We start from the raw sequence: 20210 nt of genomic DNA on the forward strand, positions 1-20210 counted from the left end.
CGCTCTCCTCCCGCGGGCCTCCGGCTAGGCTGGGCCTTCCGCCCGGTGGCCACCGCCGCCGGAACGTCTCCGGCTCAGCTCGCCTGTTGGGAGAAGCACCTCCCACAATCACCATCCTCCCAGACAGGAAGGAACCCGCGGGGCCGCTCGGGAGGGCGGGGCGGACCCCTTCATCCGCAAACTCGGGGGCGGGGGCGGGGGGGGGGCTGCCACTCTTCCCATCCCTGCAGCCCGGCACCCCACGCCTCAAACCCAAGGGTTGGGGGTCCGATGAAGCACGTCATTTTTATTTCACAAAGACTGTACAAAATTCCTTATAAAACACGGGAGGGGGGCCACCTGCTTACCGCCTCCTGCCCCCGTCCAACCACTGTGCGGGGGCAGGGGCGGCCGGGCGGTGTGCGGGACGGAACAGCGTTCTGTACAAGGCTGGGGAGGGAGCAAGAGGTCCAAGTCCTTCGGTATTTACACTATCTCACATATTCACAGGTGTACAGGGAGCCAGGAGGAGGGGCGGGCTCCGGCTCTGTTGTGTTGTATAAAAAGCACCAGTGTCCTGGAGTGGACACCCACTGCGGGAGGAGACGCAGGGGGGCCCGGGGCCTGATCGTCACCGACTGATATCCCGACTGGAGTCCCACAACTTGGTGTTGGGTGGTTCAGCCCGAAGGCGGGCGAAGAAAGGGTGTTGAAGGGCTTCACCCAAGGTCAGCCGCTTCGCAGGTTCATACTCCAGCATGCTCTCAATCAGATCGAAGAGCTGGTGATGGTCCTCTGCCTCTGAGGTCAGATACCGCTGGTGGCGGGGGGCAGGAAAAAGGTGAGGCACGAGGCCCTACAAGGAAATGCTGCCTTTCCCTTCAAGGCCCTAGCATCCAACCTCCGGGGACACGGTCACGAATACTGCCTTCCCACGAGCACACCGTGACCAGCGTTTCTGACGCTACAGCTCCGCGTACCTTCCCACATGTACAGTCACTTCCTTCACACTCCCGGAGAGCTCTGCGTGCGTGTCTTTGTCAACTTCGTGCTGCTCTCGAGCTTCTCACCAACACGCAAGCTCTTCAGAGGGACTGTCCTTTCCTGTCTGACCTCAAGGAGCCAGGGCACTGGCTCAAGAAAGACACGGCTGTCTAACCTCCTTCCCTTCAGAAAACCACGCCCTCTTCTCTCTCCCACCGACCACAGGTGTCTGCTTTCAGCTTCCCCCCTTCCTCTTCCTTCCTAACAACACTGCTGGCAAGGGGCCATCCAGAGGCAAAGCCCCTGGGAAGGGAATGGCCTCTGGGGGGAGGCGCCACCTCACCCCGTGGCTCACCCGCAGCGGTTTGCAGTTTTCCCGAACGTAGCGCCCAGCTGACGTGTTCTCATCCCAGTCCAGGCGACCCCGGTAAAAATATTTCTGCTTCCTACGGAGGAAGGGAAGGTTGAGGGGTCAGGAGGTTCCTTTTGCTGCGGAATACTGTCCTTAATCCCCCATCTGAGTAGCTGGGGCAGTGGGGGAGGGAAGCTTTCAAAGGAAAAAGAAACTGATGTGAAACAGAGCAATTTTGTGGAGAAAAAGGAAAAGAGTTTCGAGTCCTCCCCACCCTCCCTGCAACGTTCACCTTGTCTTTCGGATCATCCGGGAAGGGATGGGACCCAAGATCCTTTCCATCATGGCTAGATGCTCTCTGTTGTCATGGGTCTGGGAAGCAAAGACAGAACTGAGCACGGGACTGGGAACAGGCTGCTGAGCGCCAGCTTCCAGAACAGCAGGCGGGGTGGAGGCGGCAGACAAGAGCAGGTAGGAGAACGCCAGGGGCTACGGAAGGTGCCCTCCACTGACCTGGAACAGTGTGAAGCCGACGTAGTACTCGAATATGATGCAGCCTATGCTCCACACGTCACAAGGCTGCGACCAGCCCAGCTCTGGGTGGGGACAGGAGGGACAAGGTGTTAGGGTGATTAGGGGGCCCTGCCCTCCCCTCCCCACCACCCGCACTCCCCTACTTGGACAACCATGGTCCCCCACTCGCCCCGCTCACCGAGGATGACCTCCGGTGCCCGGTAATGGCGCGTGGAGACGATGGTGCTGTGATGCTCGTGATCAAAGGTGGCGCTGCCGAAGTCCACCACCCGCACCGCCGTGCTCTTCACGCTGCGCTCGTCTCGTTTCTAGGAGCAGAGCAGGAAGGGGATGGGCCCCAGCCACCTTGGACCAAGACTCTTACCACAATTCTCTCAAGTGCTTTCAGACCTAAAAGCAGCACCTTGACCTCCTGCTCGCTCCCGTACGCACCGGAGAATCCGCTTCACAGCTTCCCCCGTGTCCCGCAGGTCATTTAAGAATGGGAGGGGATTAAGGAATGCTCGTGACATGGCACGCGAGCCCCTGTGCGTGCGCGCTTTTCCCGAGCGACTGGTATACAGCGTTTCCGAAAATAGGTCAAGAGAACTGAGCTTCCCTCACAGAGAAGAAAGTCTCAGCCAAGGATCTTAGAAGCACCTGACCTCTACTGGAAGGTTAGCAGAGGTCCTCCTCCCAAGTTCTCCTCCAATTTAAGTCTTCTGCGACTTCTCGCTTTCACCCCGCTCCGGTACTCTGGTTCCCCGGCGCCAGACCCGGACAGAACACGGGAGGAAGCGGAGGGAGGGAACGGGGCTATGAGAAAGAAGCCGTACGGCTGCAGCCCCTCTCACCTTCTCTAGGTTGTAGGTGAGCTCATAGTCTGAATTCACAAACAGAATATTCTCAGGCTTGAGGTCCGTATGTGTCAGCTTGTTGTCATGGAGGACTGCAGGGGAGAAGACCAAGTCAGGGTTGGTGCGGGCGGCCGGGGCTGGGCGGCACCGGCGATCCCAAGTCTGACCAAGAGGCCCAGAGCCGCCCGGCTGTCGGCTCCCCCTCCAGGTGAGGCGCCTGCTCTAAGACACCCCGCGCTCCTCAGCTAAGACGCGAACGTCATCCTCAACTGACGCACACGGGTCTGCCACGCATTGTTTCCGTCTTCTGACGTACGTGCCTGACATTCTGTGAATTCAACTCTGTAAAACTGCTTAGTCGTGAAAACCCCAGAGGAACCAGGTACTTGTCTGGATCCCCCACCGGGCCCCCTGGTCGCAGGAGTCCCTGCTGCCACCTGCTCTGCTGGAAATGGAGAGCACCTCAGGGTGGACAAGCACAAACCTCGAGCGTGGAAGTCTCTATCTCTCTGCGCTCGCAGCCTGACTGAACACTTTCCCGAGGAAGGAAAATGAGAACAAAAAAGAGACGTAATTCAATGCTTTGATTTCCAAAGCTTTCTCCCCCAGCTCCTGTTCGACCGGAGCGGGATAAGACTCATCAGGGATGGTGTGGACACGGGTCACGGAGTCAAGTGAGGGAGCTGTCAACGCGACAGTAAGAGAAGTGCAGATAATCGGGCCGACAGGTGCAGGCCTCCGCCGGTGTGAAGGGACACCGAGGAGGTCCAGCAGAAGGAAGGGCTGCCCCGAGTCCACCCTGGCCCGCCGCACTCACACTTGACGGCCTGGCAGAGCTGGAAGGCCATGTGGCGCACTTGGTGGACAGGGTAGGGCAGGTAGTTGTTGTCTTTGAGGAAATCGAAGGTGCTAAGGCCCAGAAGCTCGAAAGAGATGCACATGTGGCCATGGTAGTCAAACCAGTCAAACATCTGCACACAGAGGCTGAGAAGAGAGACGGGGCGGGGGGAGGTCTGTTGGGCTCCCACGTGCCCAGCACCCCTCCGGCAAGGAGGGGCCGCGAAGCTGCTGATTCCACTCGTGTGAAAACATGACAGCTCGCGCCACCAGTGAAACTCGATTCCGCGGCGGGACGGCCTTTCTGGCAGACCCAAGGAGAGAGGTACTACCTGCCAAACTTCACACCATCTTCCTGCATCGTTTTAAATAGTTAAAACGATTCCCCTGGCTGAAGAGTGGGGTTCCAGGCTCCAGCGTGGACCCTGAATTGTCAAACTGTCATTCCTAAACCCTGACCCCAGCTCCCACTCCCGAGTTCACGGACCACCGCCACTAGCGAGTCCACGTTCATTCTGTCTTCTCGTGTCTGTGCTTCATGCCCTTACTCTACTCAGCTTACCCAAGTCCGTGGACTGAAACAGTACATACAAATGTCTGGGCCTCATCAGCACAGAAAGCTCAAATGATTTTCGATAGAAATGCGAATTCCCAGTCTCAGGGCCATTTCCAGGGCGCAGCCCTACAGAGGCCATCCTGGCCTTGGCCCAAACCGCAGAGCACTCTGACCGCCCCAGAAACAAAGGGAGCAGATTACAGCACGTCAGACCCTCCCTTCCGGCCCCACCGTTCTACTGGTCTAAGATGATGGACAAAGACCGGATGGATGAGAAGGTCTAGGACTCCCCTGCCTGCCTAACCGAGACCGGGAAGGTCCTCCGGCGCAGGAGCGGGGCCTCTCAGACTCCCCACGTACTCCTTTGCTTGCTTACTTCTTGTTGTCAGGGTCCTTCTCATTGATCTTCTCCAGGACATTGATTTCAAGTCGAGCTGCTTCCTTGTACTTTTCCACATTCTTAATGATCTTCAGGGCAACTCGAGCCCCACCCCTGTAGGACGGCACAAGAGGCATTTGCTGGGTCGTCAGAAACATCTCAGATTGAACGCGACCGTCCGGGGATTAAGAAATCCTACCTCTGGCTAATCAGCAAAAAAGCCCCAGATGACCCTCGCTACCTCTTTAGGCCTCGTGGACACGGAGCGGGGAGGGAAGGAGCTGTAGCTACCTGCGATGGTCGACGCACTGCACAACTCGGCCAAAGGTCCCCTCTCCCAGAGTGCTTACAATTTCATCTGAAATGAAAAAGAGCAGGGTCGGGGAGAGGGAGGGAGAGAAGGTGGGGGATGAGCTGAGCAGGAAGAAAAAGGGGTACGGCAACCTGGGGTGAGGAGATGAAGGAGAGGGGAACAGATACAGACGGTCACGGGGGAGAACGCCCCTGCGTGATTCCCACCACCTTTAACCCAGGGCCATGAGAGCTGGGAGTGGACAGCAGAGGTCAGTTCTCAACAGCGACTCCAACCACCCAGATAAACACCACCACTGAGGAAAGGCAAGAGGCTGTGACTTGGGTTGGCTCGGGACGTTAGGATGGCTATGGGACCGTTACAGGCTATAGGATCGTTACGATTTGGCTTGTACATCGCTCTTGTAGCCAGTCCCCGACGTGGTAGATGAGGTGGCCCTCAGCGTCGTCCTCTACACTCTTGGCTCTCCGGCTGCTGTGCTGCTGGCGGGGGGCGGGGGGGGCCGGACCAAGCCAGGTGTCGGAGCGGGGGCCGGAGGGAGGCGGGGTGGGTGGTGGAGGGGTCACCGGTCACAGGCGCCCAGCCAGGGGGGACAGACGATGATGGGGGACAGCGGAAGGGAACACGTCAGATGCGGTAAGGCGGATTGGGGTGAGAAGAGAGAGCGGCGCATAATCCCAGGTCCCCAAACCCGAAACGGGAACAGGGAGAGGAACGGGCAGAGCCGAGAAGTGGTGTCGTGGCCAATGTCACCCACAACCGCATGCTCTACACAACGCCCTTCCAGACAGGCGCAGATCTCCCTCGGCCCCCACCCGAGCCCACCTACTGAGGGGGCCACAGAGCCCAGAGCTTGTGGGGGAAAAGGCTATTCACAGGCAAGGTCCCCACGAGAGAGCAGAAGCCTCCGGGACGCAGGAGCCACTCCCCCACGCAGTCAGCCCAGCATGCCAAGGAGGGCACTGCGGTTCACCAACGCTCTGTGCCCGTCCAGGGCCAGAGCAGGTCCAGGGCCCTCCAAGAGCCGGAGGGCTTCCAAGAGAGGCGGCAGACTCAGCACCCACGCCAGCGTTCATGCCCCCACACTCAGCCGAGAACTTACCGGGGTCCTAGAGGGCTGAAGAGCGGTGGGGACAGGAGGGGCCCGGGCCAGCACTCACCGAAGGCGAGCGGCTGAAAGTCCGACTGCGCCGCCTCCGCCGCCGGTGCTTCCTGCGGCTGCTGCGGTAGCTGCTGTCCTCCCGGTGGTACTCGTACGAGGGCCGGTAGTCGGGCTCGCAGCAGGCCTCTCCCCGGTCTCGGCTGCAACCGTTGCGCCGGTAGCTGCCGTAGTAGCGCCGGTCGTACAGCCTCCAGTCCGACGAGCGATCGTCGTAGCTGCTGGGGGACAACACACAGCCACTAGCTGCGCCGGCTCTGGCCACGGTCCTCACAGGGGACGGGACAAGTGGCGACGCCAGAAAACCTGCTCTCAGCCACTCTGAGGACCGAGGACCAGAGACGGAAGAGGAGGAGCCCGCAGCGCCATGTCACCCAGACCTCTGGACAGACTCCGACACAACCATCGCCTCTGGGGGCCTCCCCTCGGCTCCCCTACAACGAATGGAGCAAAGAGCCATTTCTGTCCTAACGTCCGGTTCTGCTCCAAACTGCCCTACCCTGCCCCTCCTGCAGAACACGCTGTTACTGAAACCATGCAGACCTGACTTCGTCTCTTCCGTTAGGTCAGCAGCTCCCTCTAGACCCTAGCCTTCTGTGGGGGCCTCCTGTCCCTTGGCCTGAGACACTTCTCCCTTGTCCTTCAGACCAGCTTGGATGGCATGTTCTCTAGGGAACGTCCCAGAACTACTCTCCCTGCCCCGCTCCCATCCGACCCGCTGGCCGCTTCCCCAGCCCCGACCGTCTACTTCCTCTACGCACGCGCAGCACAACCGGCTTCCCCTGGTAACGGTCTTGGGCATCACGTTACCGACTGCTCAGCGCGTAACCACGAAATCTTCGTTTAATCAACGAGTGAGTGACCCTGGACCCGAGTTTCCCCTCCTGAAAGCTCACCTCCGGGAACGGACGTGGTAGCTGTCTTCCCGCCGGCGCCGCCGTGTCCGGTCACTGCTACTGGACCAGGAGCGGCTTCTTCGTCTCTTATGTTTTCGGCTCCGATAGTGCTCGTGGTAACTGCCCCGGCTGCCTCGCTCTGAGGAATGGTACCTTCGGGGATGAGGCATCTGGAAGGGAAGGAAAAACAGAAATAGTGGGGAAAATCTGAGTTTTCAGAATTCCACCCGGAGGCCCGGCTGTTCCCGAGATGCTGAGCTGCCTTGAGCCCTTTTCCTCCTTTGACAACCTGCACCTTCCTCCGCCTTCCTTGTGCTCAGAACTTCTCCCGGGCGGAGTGTGGTTCGGACCGTCCGCGAGTCCGCGAGCGCTGGTGGAAACTCCGGGAGCACCCGCCCCAGCCAGCCCCTTCATCTCATTGTTCCACCGACTCTCCTCAAATGGGGCTCCAGGAAGAGCTTCAGGTCTGGGCCACAGCTCAGGAGAGGGGAGGCCGTGTAACTGACGGAGACGGCCAGGGTGTCCTCGGCTGGCAGCTAGACTACACCTGTACCACTGCTCACTTCCTCACAGCTCGACAGAGCAGCATCTTAGGATACATCAGCGTGAAAAATGTTCTACTGTTATTAGGACCGGATCTGCCTTCCCAAGCAGACCACTCGGCATTCTGTGGGCAGGAACGCAGTTTACTGGGCGTCTGCAGATAGCGACATCCACCAAATGCAAGGAAGTTCCAGGGCTTTCCGTCTGACCTCTTGAACTGCCCTCATCACCTCTCACATCACTGGACAGCTCCCCCTTAAAAGTTTGCAATACCCCCCAAGCTGCAGTGGGCTTCCCATCTGGCTCCTCCCCTGTTTAGGAATTACTGAACGACCGTGTTTAATTAGCATCAGGCCCCCTTCCAGTTCGTTACTGAAACTGAAAGGCCGCGGTGCACAAGCGCTCTGTTCCTTGAAGGAAAAAACCACAGACAAATCACCCTCCCAATCCAGAAGACGAGGATATGAGAACAAAACAAAATGACATACACCCAGGGACGCAAGTCTTGGGGGGGCCATTAGGTGTGGAAAGGCTTAATGACTCCAACGTCTGGCTTTCATGCCGGGCGCTACTGCCCGACCTAACAGCGAGGAGGGGACACCTGATCCGGCGCGGGTCTCACTAGGCCCGCAGCGAAGGTGCGGGCGCAGGGCTCCCCGGGTACTCCCACCTGGCGGGGCGCAGCCTCCTAACCGTCTCGCCGCACCACGCACCGCGCCGAAGTTCCTCACAGCCGCCCCCACCCCGAGGCGGCTGCACTTGACCTTTCTCTACTCCACGCCTCCCCCCACCCTCCTTTCCCACTCGGAAAACCCGGGACCGACTCCTCGAGTCCAACTCTGCGGCGCTCCCAGGACCCCGGCGGCGCCCCCTCGCCCCCAGCCTGGGTCCAACTTTGGGGCTGCGCTCCCTTCCGTCTCTGGAGCCCCTCCCATCCCGCTCCGTCGCCCCCTCCGACTCCGGCCCCTCCCGGGCTCCCACAGGGCCTCCCGGGTCCACTCGGGGCAGGCCGGGCTTGCTCCTCACCTCCGCCGCCCCGCAGGGCTCTCCCCGCCTCCTCTCCCCGCGCCCCGCGGCCGGGCCCCCAACCCCACTCTGCCCCCGCCCGCTCCGTGGTCGCCATCTTCCCGCGCGGCCCCGCGGCCCGCAAGCCCGCGCGCTCACCGTTCTGGCGGCGAGGCCCGTGCGCTTGTCCCACAGGAAGTCCGTGATGGCGGCGGCACTGCGGCCGGAGTCCCGGCACCCCCGCGGCGACGAAGTGCGGCTCCACCCCCCCGCCCCGAGACCCGGGGACCTCCCGCCTCGTTCCCGGGCTCCGCTCCAGTCCCGCCCGCCCCGGCTCCGTCCCCGCCCCCAGGGTCCGCTCGGCGCCGCTCGCACCGCCCCCGCCCGGGGCCCGATCCCAGCTCGGTCTCCCGCTCTGGCCTCTCCGATCCGCCGCCGCCACCGCGAGCGCGCACGCACGCACGCACGCACGCACGCACGCACTACCTCCCAGCGACCCTCCGGGCCCCGCCCCCAGGGCGGCGCGCACGCCGCCGCGTCCTCGCGTAGCTGGCGGGCGCGGCCGTGGGAGCGCCGGGGCGGGGCGAGGAGGCGGAGCGCGGGAGATCCTGCGGGCGGGCGGCCTCCGGGCCTAGCTTCCCTCCGTCCCGGGTGCGTGCCCTGGTAGGGACCCTGCGCCGCTGACTCCACGCGCTGTGCGGGCTGGAGAGGAACCGGACGTCGTGGTGCAGGGGCCGCCGGCGCTCCGCACACTTTTTGAGGCTTGGTGTGAGGTCTGACTCTCCCGCCCAGGCTGCAGATACCCAGTCCGCGGAGCCGTCGGGCCACCTAACCGCAGCACAGGGGCTCCCCGCTTTTGCCCTGGACAAGCGGTATGCCCGTGAGGGTCGGGGTGCAGCCGTGGAGGAGAGGCTGCGAGACGGAGGGACGGAGAAGCAGGTGCTGGGAGGGGAAGTCCCGCGACAGCTCTTAGCCCCCAACTCACACGTCGCACACGACGGTACGCGAGTGGTTAACCGGCTGAACTGAAGAAGGAAAAAAAGGAAAGAGAAGGAGACTTTGACACAAACTGGAGCAGAGACAGTCCCAAAGGGAAAAGAAAGCCTAGCTCGAGGGGCGCCCCGTCGTTGGGCGTCTGCGTTCGGCTCAGGTCGTGATCCCGGGGTCCTGCGATCGAGCCCGCATCGGGCTCCCAGCTCGGCCGGGAGCCTGCTTCCCCCTCTCCCTCTCCCCCTGCTTGCGCTCCCTCTCTCGCCGTGACTGTCAAATGAAGAATACGATCTTACAGAAGAAAGCAGGCACAGCTCGAGTATGACCACGTGAAAGTCGGGACTGATCAGAGGGGACCGGGATGGCGGATAGTCCGATGGCGATGAGATGAGTTAGCCAGAAGTGGTTTAGGGGAGGCTCCCGAAGATAAGAGAGGAAGCGTAATGAAGGGGCTGACGGGACAGACTGGAGGGTCCCTCCCTCTTCCGCTAACACCGCCCAGACCGTCCGTGCGCACAGCGGGCACCGACTGCGTGTCCGGCAGGTGTCCGGCGTTGTGCCCAGCGCAAGGCCCCTGTTCTTCAGAGCCCCCGGGTGCAATGGGAGAGAAAGCCTCGTGGTCCCCGCCGTCGGGCGTGCTGTAGGAAGCCTAGACCAGACCCCGGCTGGGGAAAGGAGACTTGGCAACGCGTTTCTGGTTTCCTAGAGGCGCTGCCCCGGGAGCCAGCCGTCAGGAGGAGCTGGCAGGAATGCCCCGCAGAAGGGTATTTGCAGAGGGCTGGGGGCAAGGCAGAGCGCAGCCCGGCTTCCCAGGGGGTCATCAAAGCGGGGGGGGGAGGAATTCGAGATGTTTAGGAGCTTCTAGCTCTTGTGTCTCTATGCGGGCATGGGCGAGACGGGCTTTGTGGCTGGGACCCGGGCATTCATCTTTGTGTCCTCAGCGTCCACTCCGTGACGGGTAACCCGGGTCACTCGTGGTGAAGGCCGGCGCGATGACCTCGGGAATGAAACACTAGGGGGAGGAGGGTGGAGGAGACGGAAAGAAAGGAATGTGCCTGGGAGAGTGCTGAGAAGGACGGTGAAGGGCCCGAAGTCCGTGAGTAAGGGCGGCCATTCCCGCCTCTTCCACTGGTCCCCAAGTCCTCGCCCTGGGACCTTCAACTACCTTCGGGTTTTCCCGCCGCTCGGGCGGCTCCGCCTCCCTGGCGCTCATTGGCTAAAATCCCACCGACGCTAGGCCCCGCCCCCTCCGTGACTTCGGCCAGCGTTTCCCCGCCTCCTGCGCTTAGAGCGGCGCCCCCACCTGCGGGGCCACGCCCACGCCGGAGTCTTCCCAGGAGGCGGGCTTCGTTGGCTCCGCCCCCTCGGGAGGCGGCTCCCGCCAGGGGGTGCCGCGCAACCCGCCGGCCGCCGGCGGGCGAGTCTGGCGCACACACCCCCTCCGCCCGGCGCGCCGGCAGCTCGGAGCCCGTACTCCGGGAGGGGCCGGGGTCCCGGATGGCCGCTGCAGGGTCTACGAGGCCAAGCCTGTAAGCCAACGGGTATCATGGAGGCAGAGCAGCGGCCGACGACGGGGGCCGACGAACGGGCGACCCCTGGGCTGGAGGCGGCGCCTTCTGCTGCCCCCGCGCCTGCGGCCGCGGCCTCGGGACCGCTCCCCGGGCCCGCCTCGGGGCCCGAGCCCAAGCGGAGGCAGCTCGGGACGCTGCTCCAGCCCACGGTCAACAAGTTCTCCCTTCGCGTGTTTGGCAGCCACAAAGCAGTGGAAATCGAGCAGGAGAGGGTCAAGTCAGCGGGGGCCTGGATCATCCACCCCTACAGCGACTTCCGGTACTGGGGGCCCGGCAAGGAGGGCGGGGGACACAGATCCCACCCCAGGGGCCCGCAACACGGGGGCAGGGTCCGCCCCCCCTCCACGGACACTCCATTTCCGGCCCAGGGGTCCTGGGGTGGGATGACAAGAGTCGCCTCCCCCGATCTAGCCCGGGAATTCTTGGGCGAGGGATTCCCAGCCGGAGGCCCTGAGTGCCCTGACACCAGAGCAGACACCGGGAACCCGGCACTCCCCCTGGACCACAGGATCTGCGCGAGTTAGGGACCACTGCCTCCTGCAGTCCTGTCTGCTGTGGATCTGGGAAATTATGTCATGTTCCACGGCTCGGGGTCAGCCTGAGGGAGAGGCCGAGCTCCCACATCTCCCACCTCGCACTTGCACCCCCAGCACCCGCACAGGTCAGCAGGGCAGGCGACCCGGGAAAAATAGGGAGGCTGGGGGGGAGGGGCGGGGGCAGCAGCCGTTCCTGTCGCTGTCCCTGGTGCTGAAGGCGGGATGCTGCGGGGCAGGGTCGGGACTCCGAGCGATGGAGGAGGCAGCGCTGGGGCACCGCCGCCCTCCCAGGTGACGATCAGAGAGACGTAGGGACGGACGGTGGAGGTGGGGCTATTTCATAGTCCCCAGCAGGCTGTACCTCTACATCAAGGTCGCTAGGGGAGGAGAGCAGCCCTGCCCTTGGGGGAAATGAAGGACAGCTTTTGGAGGAGGCAAGGATGTGTCCAAAGCATGTAAGGTGGGGAGCAGAATGAGCAGGAAGGGTGAGGCGTGAATCAGGAGCCTGGGAACACAGTAGGAGACCTGGACAGCACTTCGAGTCCACAACCACACACTCCCCCTAAATGCTCCTCTTTCTCCCATTGTTCCTTCCTCTCCCCTCTTGACTGCCTCATTCCCACCTCACCGGGGCACCTGTTCTAGCCTCCGGTGGTCTCCCTCCCCTCCTCCGCTTCACCCTCAGATGTAACCCCAGAAGCCACGTACCCCCTTATTATCATGCTTCTTCCCCGTCCTCTCTCCTGCATCACCCGCTAGGCTTGTGACTGCCTGTGAGTCAGGCTGTGAAGAAGCTCCACGGCTGGGCGAGCCCTCCTCTCCTCTCCTCCCCAAGCTCACAGTATCAGATTTCTCCAGTGGCCCAGGAGGTGGAGGAAGAGGGGCTCAAGGGTTTGTTGTTGATGGAAAACACACATTCTGAGGGGCTTCCTGGAGGCCTGCATTTTGGAGCCCCCGTGTTTCTTTCAGAAGCTGAAAAGATTGATTTTGTAGTCAGACTCGGGAGGGGCTGGGCCCTGGTTTGATGCTGTGATTAGGTGTGTCCTGGAGTTAAAACCACCATAGCTGGGGCGCCTGGGTGGCCCCCAGTTAAGCGTCCAACTCTTGGTTTCGGCTCAGGTCGTGATCTGAGTGGTGCGATCGAGCTCCACATCAGGCTCCGCACTCAGTCTGCTTAAGACTCTCTCTTCCTCTCCCTCTGCCCCTCCCCCTGCCTCTCTCTTTCTCGAGTATGTAAATAAATCTTTAAAAATAGAAATAAAACCACCGTAGCTAATGGGGCCCTAGATGGTCCAGTGATCTCTGAATGAAGGCTTCACCTAGCTTCCTCCTGACCTCTTCTTTCCACAATCCCACCGCAGCCATGTGGCCCTCCCCGCCAGTGCCCTTGCGTGGGCTCAGCCAGAGCGCTAGCAGGCACGGGGGGATTAGGGAAGGAAAGGAGTGCAGAGCTTTAAGCCTTGCTGCCTCAGGATCTCCTATGGAGCCTCTCTGGGTGCAACCCTGTCTGAAGGTTGGGGGGCGTGGACCAACCCTATAAAGCTCAGTTCAGAGGGGAAGCAGCAGACCACCCCACCCAGGGACATAGGCGAGCAGATCCCAGCAGAGAGCCAGGAACCATGGGTCCAGCTGTGTTGGGAAGGAGGGTTGGGGCAGGGAGGGCGTGAGGTCCTAGACTAGGAATGGGCAGAGAGCTGGGGACGGAAGAAGCAGCAGCCTCTTCAGAAATCTGGGAACAAAAGGTGGGTGAGTCCCCAAACCAGCTGGTGCTCGTACAGCACTGTCTTAGCCATTGCCTCAGGGGGTATGTTTTCGACAGCGCTGTGGCGTTAGCACGGGGTACTTTATCTTTTTTTAACTTTAAAAATATTTAACGATAGTGACATAAAGCACGCACGTGGTAAGACATCACATAAATGTTATACATATTAGAGAGATGTGTGTGTGTAGTGGGATACATACAGTAGAGACACCTTCCCAGCAGCGGTACAGATACAGTGGACATCTACATAGTGGTGCAGTGTATGCTGGAATATTCTATTGCATATATACTCAAAATATGTGTGCGTGCATGCACATACACACACACACACGCATGTATACATAACCACAAAACACACCCGCGTGTAACAGCCGCCCAACAAGGAGAGACGACCTTGGCCATGCCCAGAAGCTCCCTTACCGCTCTCACAACCCCTGCCCTAACCTACTATTCTAATTTCTGTGACACCCATGTCCTTACTTTTTTTTTATAGTTTCACCACTTTTCTGTGAATCTCTAAATAATGCAGTTTAGTCTTGCCTGTGTTTGACCTTTGCACAAGTGGGATCACCCAGTACGTATCCTTTTGTCTTTTCTTTCGCTGAGCACTAGAGCAGTGCAGTGCGCTGGGGCTGTGCGCTGGGGCTGTGGGTCCCCCCGGGGCAAGAGCATATCACTGTCTATGACTCCACGCTGTTTAGTCTGGTTCTCCACATTTCTGTACCAGTGAATGTTTCGGATGAATTCCAGATTTCATGCAGCTGCAGACATCCCTGTGTGTCTCTCCTGGACCACGTGCTTCCCTGGAGTGTCAGTTACTTAGAATGGAAGCGCTGGGTTGCAGGGAATGCAAATGTGTAAAGTTATTAGATAAATCCAAACTGTTTTCCCAGACGGTGGTCCCACCTTCCGCCCCCACCAGCTGTGAAGGGTCATCCCATCCCCTAGCCGTGGCAGCGCCGGCCTCCCTGCTGTCCGTCTGGCGGCTGGGGCAACCTCGTGGTCTCACTGCCCGTCCCGCCCCCACCTTAGGTTTTACTGGGACCTGATCATGCTCCTGCTGATGGTGGGGAACCTCATTGTGTTGCCTGTGGGCATCACCTTCTTCAAGGAGGAGAACTCCCCGCCTTGGATCGTCTTCAACGTCCTCTCGGACACCTTCTTCCTGCTCGACCTGGTGCTCAACTTCCGCACGGGCATCGTCGTTGAGGAGGGCGCTGAAATCCTGCTGGCCCCGCGGGCCATCCGGTCGCGCTACCTGCGCACCTGGTTCCTGGTCGACCTCATCTCCTCCATCCCAGTGGACTACATCTTCCTGGTGGTGGAGCTGGAGCCGCGACTGGACGCCGAGGTCTACAAGACGGCGCGCGCCCTGCGCATCGTGCGCTTCACCAAGATCCTCAGCCTGCTGCGGCTGCTCCGCCTCTCCCGCCTCATCCGCTACATCCACCAGTGGGAGGAGGTGGGGCGGGGAGGTGGGCAGGGGGGGCTGGCGGACTCCTCTGGGACGGTGCTACGGGTGGGGTTCCTGGTGACTTCATGGGGGGAGGCGGCCGGGCGGGCTCCTTCCAGATGGTGGGGCAGACGCGGGGCACAAGGAGGGTTTGGGGGAGGGGGGTGCGGGGTGGGCCCCCCACGCCCCTGAGGGGAGGAGGGTGGAGCACAGCTGCGGAGGAAGGCCTGCGGGGTAGCCGGCCCCTGGCAGGGCGGGAGGGGAGCAGGCTGCTGAAGGGCCTGGAGTTGCAGCTTCAAGGGGGCAGAGTTCAGTGGCTCCGAGTGGGCCCTGCAATCTCATTGCCTGCGATCCTGACCCCTTTGACTATTTACTGTAGGAGACTCGGTTTCCTCTTCTATAAAGTGAAGATGTTCAATAGACTTACACAGGAGAAGGTTGTAAGGATTCAAGGCAGTAACACGGGGAAAGCTCCTGGCCGGGCGCCGGCAAGTTCCCCGCTGGCGTTCTGGGAGGGAAGGCGGCTGTCAGCGTGGACGCCCGCGTGCACGCCTTGGGGGCATTGCGCTGAGAAACACCCTCTTTCTCTCTCCCAGAGGGCACAGCCTGGGCAGCTTGTGCAGTAGAGTTTTTTGAGTTTCTGCTGTGACACTGTGATTCTGGGCACAGGACCGGCCCGGGCTCCGTATCTGAGATGAGCGCACTGACACAGTGACTCCCGTGGGGCCGGGGGCTCTCTAGCACCAGTAACAGTTGCGCTTAAGGAAATCCGTGGGGGCTGGGGCCAGGCAGAAGAGGAGGACGGGGGCGGGGGGGGGGGGCTCCTGCCCACAGCAGCCGCTGCTCGGACTCCTCAGATCTTTCACATGACCTACGACCTGGCCAGTGCCGTGGTGCGCATCGGCAACCTCATCGGCATGATGCTGCTGCTGTGCCACTGGGACGGCTGCCTGCAGTTCCTGGTGCCCGTGCTGCAGGACTTCCCTCCCGACTGCTGGGTCGCCATCAACCACATGGTGGTGAGAACTCCCTGCAGCTGTCGCTTGTGGGCCTTCTCTGGGCTCTTCCCAGACGCCAGGGTCCGGAGTCAGGAGGCGGGGAGGTGAGAAGGGGGAGACTACCTAGAGGAGGTGCTTCCGTGTTGTGCGGAGCAGCCACCGAGGGCTCCCCCTGCTGCAGAGAGGCCGCGTCTGCCCTGGAAGCCCCCAGAACCAAGTGTGGGGGGGGAGGGCCGGCGGAAGGAGGGAAGGATGGGGGTTGCAGGAGGAGAACGGGGCGCCTAGCTGCGTGATGCGCTCTGCCCTCCAGAACCACTCGTGGGGGCGCCAGTACTCCCACGCCCTGTTCAAGGCCATGAGCCACATGCTGTGCATCGGGTACGGGCAGCAGGCGCCTGTGGGCACGCCCGACGTCTGGCTGACGATGCTCAGCATGATCGTGGGCGCCACGTGCTACGCCATGTTCATCGGCCACGCCACAGCGCTCATCCAGTCCCTGGACTCCTCCCGACGCCAGTACCAGGAGAAGGTCAGCAGGGGCGGGAGAAGGGAGGGGTGGGCATGGCAGCCCCACGGAGGTGGGCAGCCCCGCCTGAGGCCGGTTCTGACACATGCCCCTGTTCGGTCTCCATGTCCCTTCCCTGCCTTGTGTCCCTTTGTGCCATGCCCCTGTGTGCAATCGTTTCCTTGTTTGGACCTATGTCCCTGTCCTTGGGCGTTTCTCCGCCCATGTCTGGGTTTTCCTGGGACTGTGCCCTGTGTCTTCCCCATGGCCCGCCATCTGCCCTTGTGTCTCTGTTTCACCTCTCCGGATCTGCCCGATGCCTGGGGTCGTCGTTCCGCGGACCCGCCCCACCACCCGTGGCCTGCCCTACACCTGGCTCTGTGTCCGCCGCCCGCGGGCCGCTGGCTGGCCCTCCAGTACAAGCAGGTGGAGCAGTACATGTCCTTCCACAAGCTGCCGGCCGACACCCGGCAGCGCATCCACGAGTACTACGAGCACCGCTACCAGGGAAAGATGTTCGACGAGGAGAGCATCCTGGGCGAGCTGAGCGAGCCGCTTCGGGAGGTGGGGCGGGGCCTGTGGGCTGCCCTCCGTGCTGGGGCTGCTGGGCCGCAGGTGCGCCTGCAGGGAGCGGGGCCTGCGGAGGACGTCATCAGAAGCCAGGACTGTGGGGGGCCCATGGGGACTAGGGTCTTTCTGGAAGGTCTTATGGGGAGGGGCCGCAGGGATCTCTGTTTTGGGGGGACGGTCCTGCGGGGGCTTATGGGAGAGCTTTGAAGGCAGGAGCTTAGGGCTTGTCCTAGGCTGACCGCAGCGTCCCCGTCCTTTGGCAGACCATGACCCCAGGGGTGGGGCCTCTGGGAACGCATGAGCTCAAGGGGGGCACCTCGGAGCAGGGGCACCGCCAGCTTGACGGGCCCCTCCCCTGCCCAGGAGATCATCAACTTCACGTGCCGGGGCCTGGTGGCCCACATGCCGCTGTTCGCCCACGCCGACCCCAGCTTCGTCACGGCCGTGCTCACCAAGCTGCGCTTTGAGGTCTTCCAGCCGGGGGACCTCGTGGTGCGTGAGGGCTCCGTGGGCAGGAAGATGTACTTCATCCAGCATGGGCTGCTCAGTGTGCTGGCGCGCGGCGCTTGGGACACCCGCCTCACTGACGGATCCTACTTTGGGGGTCAGCAGGCCTCGGGGAGGGCGGGGGGACTGGAGCGGAAGCCAGAGGGCGACTGCTCCCCCGGATCAGGGTCCCTGCCTGGCTGTGTGCAGAATCCCAGGCCCGCTTACCCAGAGTCTCGGGGCCTGGGGCTCCACGGCTCTAACTAACTCTAACTCTAACGCACGGTGTGCGGCCAGCTTCACGGTTTCTGGGCCAGCGGGCCTTGTAGAACCCCAAAGCAGTGAAACCCAAGAACCCTAGGAGATGGAGGAAAGACAGGAATAGAGCTTGCTGGTCCAGGGGCTTGAGTTCGGGAGCTCCCGGGAGAAGTGCCCCCACGGCACCATGCAAGGGTCAGGCCATGGCACTGGGAGTCGTTCCACCAGAGGCTGCCCGGGGCCGCTTGAGCCTCTGCCCTGTCTCGGACCCCAAACACCCGCCGCCCTCTGGCCCCCGTCGGGTCGCCCTTTGCCCTGGGGCACTGCTTTCCTGGGTTGCCCTTGTAATTCATCTGCTGCCCCAGCCTGCCCCTTGGGCCAGAGCAGGGGAGTGGGTGTGAATTAAATGGAGCAGGAACCAGGCGCGTGGGGGCCAGAAAGACCCACGCGTTAGTCAGCTTCAGTCTGGAGAGAGTGAGAGGGATTGTAATGGCCCCTGTGCGGAGAAAGACAGCCCTTGGGGTGTTTAGGGATCCCGGTGTGGGCGGGGAGGAGCCTGAGGAGCAGAGGGAATCCTGGGGCCGGCGGTTCTGAGGGCCTCTCCCACCTGGGACAGAGATCTGTCTGCTGACGCGGGGCCGCCGCACAGCCAGCGTCCGGGCGGACACCTACTGCCGTCTCTACTCGCTCAGCGTGGACCACTTCAACGCCGTGCTGGAGGAGTTCCCCATGATGCGGCGCGCCTTCGAGACCGTGGCCATGGACCGGCTGCGCCGCATCGGTGAGGCTGCTCTGCCTGCCCCCACCCCACCCCATAGCAAGGCGCCCCCGCGTCCCAGGGTCCGGGCTCTAGGGCATCGGCGTCACACCCCAGCCCACCCTGTTCTCAGCAGATGCCCCCACGAGACCTGCAACACCGTGTCTTACTGTCCTTGTCACTCAGTGTCTCCTGCCCCTGGAGATTCGGCCCGGAGTCCCCGTGCGGAGAGTCCTCCTTCCCGGAGTACCTGTCCCCGACCCGCACCATCTCCGATATGTTGTCTTGTACTCTCGGCCCTGACCCTCTTTCTCCATCCCCACCCCGACCCTGCTGCCCTCCTCTGCCTCCGTCTTGTTCTCCTCCTTCCCCTTGGACCCCTTCCCTCTCCTCCTCCTCCCGCTGGGACCCCGTCTAGGCAAGAAGAACTCCGTGCTGCAGCGGAAGCGTTCTGAGCCCAGTCCGGGGAGCAGCGGGGGCACCATGGAGCAGCACTTGGTGCAGCAGGACAGGGACGTGGCCCGGGGTGTTCGGGGCCTGGCCCCGGGCACAGGGGCCCGGCTCAGTGGGAAGCCGGTGCTGTGGGAGCCAGGGGTGCACGCGCCCCTGCAGGCAGCCGCCGGGACCTCCAGTGTGGCCATCGCCCTGACCCACCAGCGGGGCCCTCTGCCCCTGTCCCCTGACTCTGCAGCCGCCCTCCTTGCCCGCTCTGCTCGGCGCTCTGCAGGCTCCCCAGCCTCCCCACAAGTGCCCGTCCGCGTGGGCGCCCTGCTGGCCCGGGGCCCGTGGGCCTCTACCTCCCGCCTGCCCGTCCCACCTGCCCGAACCCTCCATGCCAGCCTGTCCCGGGCCGGGCGCTCCCAGGTGTCCTTGCTGGGTCCCCCCCCAGGAGGAGGTGGACGGCGACTCGGACTTCAGGGCCGTCCACTCTCAGCCTCCCAACCCTCTCTGCCTCAACGGGCAGCCGGGGACGGCTCTCCTGGGCGCAAAGGCTCAGGAAGTGAACGCCTGTCCTCCTCAGGGCTCCTGGCCAAGCTTCCGGGGACGGCCCAGCCCCCCAGGTCACCGGTGCCTGAGCCAGCTGCTCCTCGGGGCCCCCAGCTCTCTGCCAACATGTGAAACCCCTGAATGAGCTCTTGGGGGCAGCGGTGGGTACCCAAGGGCAGACACCTCTTGGGGAAGGCCAAGGAGACCTAAAATGTGGCCCTGTGGAAATATCTCCCTTTGCTACCGAGAAGATGGTCTCTGTCCTCAGCTCAGGCCCCCTGCAGCCTGTCTGAGGTCCTCCTAACCCACTCGCCCACTCATCAAGTGTACTGAGCGCCTACCATGCTCAAGAACTGGTCTTCACTGCCAAGTACAATGACTCCAAGGCCTCTGAGGAGGGTGTTCCCGGGGCATGGTCCTGCCAGGTGCGCGCTCAGGCCCAGGCCCCCAACTCACCAAGCACAACTCCTTGCCACCAGTCACTGCCAAGCGACTACGCGTCTGTTTCCCGCCAGTGACCCTGCAGGTGCTGTGGGCTGTGTTTGTCCTCTGTGTCCCCATCACAGCCGGGCACTGTCAACCCCCCGTGCCTCTGCTACTGTCGACAGACGTCTTGGCTCCCCAGTCTGGCCTCTGCCTTCACTGCCATGTGCGGGCTTCCCCCTCATCACCCCCCAAGGGGGATCATGTCTCCTGTCAAGTCCCTTGCACTATCAGCCCCCCGGGCTAGAACTGTCTTTTCGTAGACGGGGGCCACCTCCTCCCTGTGCCCCTGTCCGGCCGGGGTCCCCCTCGAGGCCAAGGGATGGTCAGCTCCTCCCTCTTTAATGTGCTGGCCTGGATCCCCCCAGGTGGGGGGCAAGGGGCTGAAATCCTTAGATGGCATTTTTTCTTTCCTTCCTCCCTCCTTTCCTTTCTTGTTTATTATTATTCAATCACATAATTGTATTTATTCATTTGCTAG

At 62.1% G+C, this 20210-nt stretch overlaps 2 protein-coding genes across 7 annotated transcripts; one reads left to right on the plus strand and one right to left on the minus strand.

Annotated features, from left to right (window-relative positions):
* Positions 1-266: 266 nt before the first annotated feature.
* CLK2 (CDC like kinase 2) lies at positions 267-8823 on the minus strand. Of its 5 annotated transcripts, none has more exons than XM_045982624.1 (13): positions 8533-8823; positions 6826-6995; positions 5931-6147; positions 5165-5252; positions 4749-4815; positions 4455-4571; positions 3503-3669; positions 2683-2777; positions 2028-2157; positions 1829-1911; positions 1608-1687; positions 1319-1409; positions 267-796 (listed from the first exon to the last, which is right to left on the minus strand). In XM_045982624.1, exons 2-13 carry the CDS (start codon positions 6993-6995, stop codon positions 611-613), a joined length of 1491 nt encoding a protein of 496 aa, XP_045838580.1. In that variant the 5' UTR covers positions 8533-8823; the 3' UTR covers positions 267-610. The 5 variants fall into 5 exon arrangements, with proteins under 5 accessions (XP_045838580.1, XP_045838579.1, XP_045838578.1 ...); XM_045982623.1 differs by having other exon boundaries at positions 5165-5249; positions 5931-6150; XM_045982622.1 differs by having other exon boundaries at positions 5931-6150.
* Positions 8824-10831: 2008 nt separating this feature from the next.
* HCN3 (hyperpolarization activated cyclic nucleotide gated potassium channel 3) lies at positions 10832-20132 on the plus strand. Of its 2 annotated transcripts, none has more exons than XM_045982616.1 (8): positions 10832-11193; positions 14265-14694; positions 15543-15704; positions 15994-16212; positions 16606-16752; positions 17122-17362; positions 18119-18283; positions 18678-20132. In XM_045982616.1, the coding sequence occupies exons 1-8, from the start codon at positions 10910-10912 to the stop codon at positions 19376-19378; spliced, it is 2349 nt and encodes a 782-aa protein (XP_045838572.1). In that variant the 5' UTR covers positions 10832-10909; the 3' UTR covers positions 19379-20132. The 2 variants fall into 2 exon arrangements, with proteins under 2 accessions (XP_045838572.1, XP_045838573.1); XM_045982617.1 differs by having other exon boundaries at positions 11059-11595.
* The last annotated feature ends 78 nt before the right edge of the window (positions 20133-20210 follow it).

The sequence above is a fragment of the Meles meles genome, chromosome 17, assembly GCF_922984935.1.
Source record: "Meles meles chromosome 17, mMelMel3.1 paternal haplotype, whole genome shotgun sequence".
In the NCBI taxonomy this organism is placed as follows: domain Eukaryota; kingdom Metazoa; phylum Chordata; class Mammalia; order Carnivora; family Mustelidae; genus Meles; species Meles meles.